Consider the following 6000-nt stretch of genomic DNA (forward strand, 5'->3'; position numbering starts at 1 on the left):
ATAACAATACTTCATTTTGTTTCATAATATCTATCAGACTATCATATTTATATTTTTAAAATATTTATCTCATTTATAATATTTAAATAATATTAAAATCTTAAATTAAACAATTTTTACCAAAAAGAGTAAAATATTTTTTTTTCAAATTTTTGTACAAAAATAATTAAATATTAAATACTATTCACATAATTTTCATCATTATTAAGTCTTTTTATTAATCTTTGATCGATTTAGGTTGAAATATAATAATATATGATGAATTGAATTAAAAAAAACATAATATAATAACATATTCTAAATTATTTATGGTAAACCAATTGAGCTCACTTCTATTCTATTGCACTCTTGTGAGTTGTGACTGAAATTCTGAGAAAACTTGTTAACACTGAATCTTCCTTTCACCTCATCCTCAGCTCTCTCTCAACTCATCAACACATTCACACTCTTGCATTTCAGATACAGCAGCACCATCCCAATCCTATTCCAAGGGGATGTGCTATAGTATTGCTATATATAAGCAGGGAGTTCCTATTATATTTGTAGTAATTGTATGAATCTTCTAGTATTAATGATTCTCCTTTGAATATTCTTCAACACTGTGAGGAGCTATGTTCTATTTTATGACTTGGATTCTTAATCAAGCCACCTCATTGATGTCAATTTAGATAGAACCAACTAAATACATTAGTTCCTGATGCTATTTGATTAACTACTCATACATGGAAAAGCAGTATCTGTAGTAAGAAGTAATTGATTGAAGACTGATGAATCAAATCAATAGTTCAATACATGTATATAAAAATCATAATAAGTTGGCAGTCAACCAATATTAGCTTACGGAAAGAAAATAAGGCTATATTCAGAACTACTTTCATGGTTATCCCTTTATGCATAAAGTCAATTAAATCATTTTGTGTGTTTAATATGAACTATGAAGGAAGGAACAGAAGACTTCAAGGCTTAGCTGCTGCTATCCTAAAGTTATACGAATGAGAGCAAATGAAGCCATTTCTTTTAGTGATTACGCACAACAAGAAACAAGAACAAGTAGAAGTTTAACAGAGTTTGAGGAAATTCAAACGATGCTTAAGGATGTAAAGAAAGTTATTAGACTATTTGGACAGTACTCCCAAGAGAACTCCACAGACAAACAAACTCAAATAAAAATTAAAAAAAAAAGGTATATTTCTTAACGGACTTGAATTTTTTAAAATTTGAATTTCACTATAAAGAGTAAAATGTAATCTCTCACAATTTATTTCATAAGCAAGACCAAGAGAAAAATATGAAAGAGAAATCATTTAAGAGTGAAAGATCATATTTTACTATCGAAAGTGAAAATTCAAAATTTAGAGGATTCAAATTCATTTCTAACCGTTTGTCCATTATGATTGTAGGGAGTTGCCACCAAAAATTGTTTAGCATTGACTGTTGAAACTTGCAATCCATGCAATTTCTCAAGGAGCTCTGTCAAATGGCTTTGTATCATTGTAACAAATATCCCATACAGCTTCCATAGAATCTTGGGCAGCTGAACCAGCACAATTAGGGTTTGAAGAGAGAGATTTCAAAACTCTTCTTTTGATACATTCCGGTTCATGCCCTCTCAATTTCATATGACCACGAAGTAGTTCCCGCTTGAAATGGCAATCACCAGATAGATGACCAGCTCGAATCTCACTACAAGCTTGGTGAGCACAATCACTCCAATCTATATTGACAGCACGACAGTCATCAAATGCATTAATTAGTTCATGAATTACCACCTGGTCGACCTCATCTTGAATTCGCATATAGTTGCTACATACAAATATTCCAGAACCAGGTACAAAACCACCAGTGCCATGCGCCCCTTTGCACTCAGAAGCCTTGAAAAAATTGTCACTCACAGGACACCCAGCTTTTGCCAGGCGTTGCCTCAAGAATTTCACCATTGGAAGTCGGAAACTCTTTTGAATCATAGCTTGGACTTCCTCCACCGTTTTCACATTCTCTAAACCATGAGCTGAAGAATCCTTCTGTGCCATTGGTTCTTTTTAGCTATGGCGACCGCAAAGATCACAACGGCAGCGACAACCACGAGCAAAGAGGAATCAGCGACATAACAAGCCCAAACAAGCCCGGAAACTTTTTTTTCTAACTATTCCCTAACCCGGCCGCCAAAAAAGCCCAAATAACAAGATCATTAGATCAACAACTCTACATTATATTAGGATCATCTCATCAGCATTTTTCCACATGCTCAATAGAATGGAGTACTAGATCATGCATTAACATGGAAGTGTGGAACTAATGTTGCACGTGATCACAATTATATATATTGAGTAATTGAGATGAGAAGAAACTTTTCTTTAATTTTCCCTCAATTGACAATAAATCATGCATGTATATATTAATATGATGGTATAAGATCAGATAATTAGCATAACACATGCTATGCAACTATTATTTTTTTTTTACCAAAAGATAAGGAGACTGACTTCTTAGGTGAGTATCAGGAGACTATGACATTTGAGCTATAATACTATTATTAATCTATGGGTTTTGTTAACTTGTATTCTACAGGCATAAATTAAATATACTATAAAAAATAAACAGGGTACTCTATCTTAGGAGGATTTCTATTCTAACCAAACACCGCTGTCCCATAGCCTTCACCAACCCATCATCCATGCGATCCCATCGCCACCTTCCGAACCTCCTCAATCTCAGTAGAAATTACAAGTATATACAATGCAAGTAAAATACAAGTAGAAGCATATGAAGCAATTAATTCAAATAGTAATTTGACATGTTATACAAGTAGGCAAACCATAACAAGTAGGTAAAGTATACAAACAAATAGAAAATGCACATGATGAATGCCTGTCCTACTGGCTGTGATATCACATTGTCGGTTCAACTGCCAACCCGACACATCTCCATGGAGATGTCGCCCTTCGGAATCATCATATGGGAACCCTCGAGATATAGTGCTCGGATCACTGTCCAGGATTTTGCGCCTGCACGCTCTATAAATCCGAAGGGATGCGAGCGGGATACTCTTGCCTCAAACCTCACATCTCAACATAAGCGGGATTAACCACCGTCCTTACGCCGCCGCCGCTACCTCGACAGGCGGGATTAACCACCGTCCCTGCCGGGGGCATAGTATCTCATAATCTCAGTACAAATCAGTAATTCAGTGGTTTTCAGAAAACATTCTCAGTTTACATGGATCCATCATCTCATTCAGAGTACTCGACTAATCTCAACCACTATCAATTCATATTTCACTTTCCCGACATCAACAGTTCATCATTCCTCATCTCATATATCAATCATCCTTCATATAACGTCAGACCATTCTCAATACACCCGAAACCTAATCCTCAGTTTTTCTAAATTTTTTCAAATACTATCATCTAAGGCCCCTAAATTATTTTCCATGTTTTAAACACCCAAAACTAGGCCCACGAGTCTTAAAATGGTGTTATAGAAGCTTACAACCTTGTTGGGAAGGTAAAGTAGTTGAAAACAAGTAAAATTTGAGCAACAGAGCGCGTGCGCCCGCACAGGGGGTGTGCGTGTGCACGCCTAGGAAATTTTTTGAAAGTGTGTGTACGCATAGGAGTGTGCGTACGCACAGGTATAAAAACTTGTAAGATCTGTTCACTCGTACAGGGTGTGCTAGCGCTCCCAACAGACGGTCCTTCCCGACTTGTGCGTGCGCACAGGTCGTAATTCTTTATTGATGTGCACGCGCACAAGCTGTGCTAACGCTGTAAGCAGTAAGCCTTTTCCTGCCTGTGCGTATACACAGGTCTGTGCGTCCGGACAGAATAAGACTTTCGCAGGGTTGTGCGTGCGCACATATCAGAAATCATAAAATTCTGCAACTTAGCAGAATTTCATATTTTCAACACCAACTTTGAATGATCATAACTTCCTCTACAAAATTCCAAATTTCACAAACTCTATATCGATTAAAAGAGTTTTCAATGAACTTTAATTCTAAATAAATTTCAACCAATTTTAAAAACCGAGGTAAAAGTTATGATCATACAAAATTCACCAAAAATCTACTTTTACCAAATTCTACAATTTCTTACCATACATATTCCACACCATACCAAACCATTCAAAACTCCATTTTTCATCAAAATTAACTTTTTTGTGTCATAATACACCAACATTACCCCATTTTCCTTCACATTTCACTATTCTCAACCTCAACCTCAATTATATAACACTTATCATCAAACCACATTCAAATTTTCCATTTCATCAACCTCAACATCACATTTATCATAATAAACCATCTTTCTAATCCATACAATCATTCAGCATCATCATATCATTATAAACCATCAGAATTGCACCCAACATTCATCAACTCATCACAAACCATCATTCATCAACATGCAACACACCAACAATCATTTTATTACAAACCTATCCTATGGGTCACTAGCCTACGTGTCCATGAATATTATATACTACATAGAGAAAACCAAAAATCATACCTTGGCCGATTTTCTATATACACCAAAACCTCAAAACAGCATAAGTTAAGTTTTCCACCACAAGTAAGCCACTAATGTAACTCCAACAAGCACCAACAAGATCCAAACTCACATTAATCGAACTATATATGCATAAACCATCACAAATAAATCTAGGGTTCCATTTAAACATAAATCACAAGGTTTTAGTGGCTCTTAACTGTTCCAATAGATTTGATAGCAAAAATTCAATGCTAAACAAGGATTAGAGCAAACCTAAACATCCAAAATCACAAAAACTCATTTAACCCAAAGCCCTAATAAACCCAAAATTTTAAATAGAGAAATTGAGAGGGATTCGAGATTTCCTTACCAGTTCTTATATCGGTTTTGTAGAGCTCTTCACAAGGAACGCGTAGCCGCTGAGGACCTGCAAATCGGAGCACCGTAGCTCGAGATATCACAAAGAGAATAGATGGGTGAATAGTGTTTTCTTTTTCCTCTTCTCCCCTTTCTATTTCAGCATGGGTGTGTTGTGTTTATGTGTGTGTGTGTTGGAAATGGGTTCATTAATGAACCTTTTATATGTTGGGTTTGGGCCAAACTTGGGCCCGGTCCAATCCGTTAGTGTTTTTAGCCCGTTTGGCCCAACTTCGAGCCAAACATTTAAAATTAATGTCCAGTTTTTCATTTCTAATATTTTTCTAAAGTTTTCGACTGTTTTCACTTTTTTTCGCGCGGTACCGGGCAAACTTGAATCGGTTTAACCGGTTCAACGGCCGGTTTGCAATTTTTTACAGTTTTTCGCAGAAAACATATTTTCTGACTCAGAAAGACCCACTGAGTCCAAAAATCACCTTTGAATCCTTAAATTCTCACTCTAACTTTTCGGAACATAATGTGGACAATATAATCACTTAATTAACTGATTGATTAGTTGCGGTTCTTACAACACTCATTCTTCGGTTTGGTCCGGTTCGGTTCGGTTTCAGCAAAGTCAACCGAAAACCGAACCGAACCGTTTGGTTTAGTTAAAAAAAACCAATTTTTTTAATCGGTTGTTGTAAATTTTGATTCGGTTCTACGATTATTTTCAGTCCGGTTCAGTAACTTACACCCCTAAATGATTATACTGTACCAACAATTACTGATAACTGTCACAAAATTTAATCCTTACACTTAAAAAAAGGTGATTTTTAAATCGCTGATATTTTGTTTAGTGGCGATTTCAGACCGTCATAAAATGCCAAAAAAAAAGAAGCTAATATGCGCTTCTCTTATAGTGATTATATAATCATACACCACCTGGCAAAATACATTATAATAAATAAAAAAGATAAATAGTTATAATAGTATCTTATTTTATGAAAAGTAGTCAAAGTAAATTCCAAGATAGCTAACATCGTAAGTGAATAAAAAATAACATTTAAAGAATTTCATCATATAACTAATTCTATTATAAAGTTGTGTATATAAATAAAGAAAAATTTTAAAGAACTATTATAATTTATTA

The 6000-nt window shown here is 35.1% G+C and overlaps 1 protein-coding gene across 1 annotated transcript; it reads right to left on the reverse strand.

Moving 5' to 3' along the window:
- Positions 1-995: 995 nt before the first annotated feature.
- Positions 996-2099, reverse strand: LOC107486842 (mitochondrial inner membrane protease ATP23-like). The gene has a single exon (XM_021141331.2). It carries the CDS (start codon positions 2028-2030, stop codon positions 1461-1463), a length of 570 nt encoding a protein of 189 aa, XP_020996990.1. The 5' UTR covers positions 2031-2099; the 3' UTR covers positions 996-1460.
- Between the last annotated feature and the right edge of the window lie 3901 nt (positions 2100-6000).

Source organism: Arachis duranensis, chromosome 4 (genome assembly GCF_000817695.3).
Source record: "Arachis duranensis cultivar V14167 chromosome 4, aradu.V14167.gnm2.J7QH, whole genome shotgun sequence".
Lineage (NCBI taxonomy): Eukaryota > Viridiplantae > Streptophyta > Magnoliopsida > Fabales > Fabaceae > Arachis > Arachis duranensis.

Coding starts and splice junctions, on each gene's coding strand:
- LOC107486842 (XM_021141331.2), bottom strand. CDS start 2,030: ATGGCACAGAAGGATTCTTCAGCTCATGGTTTAGAGAATGTGAAAACG.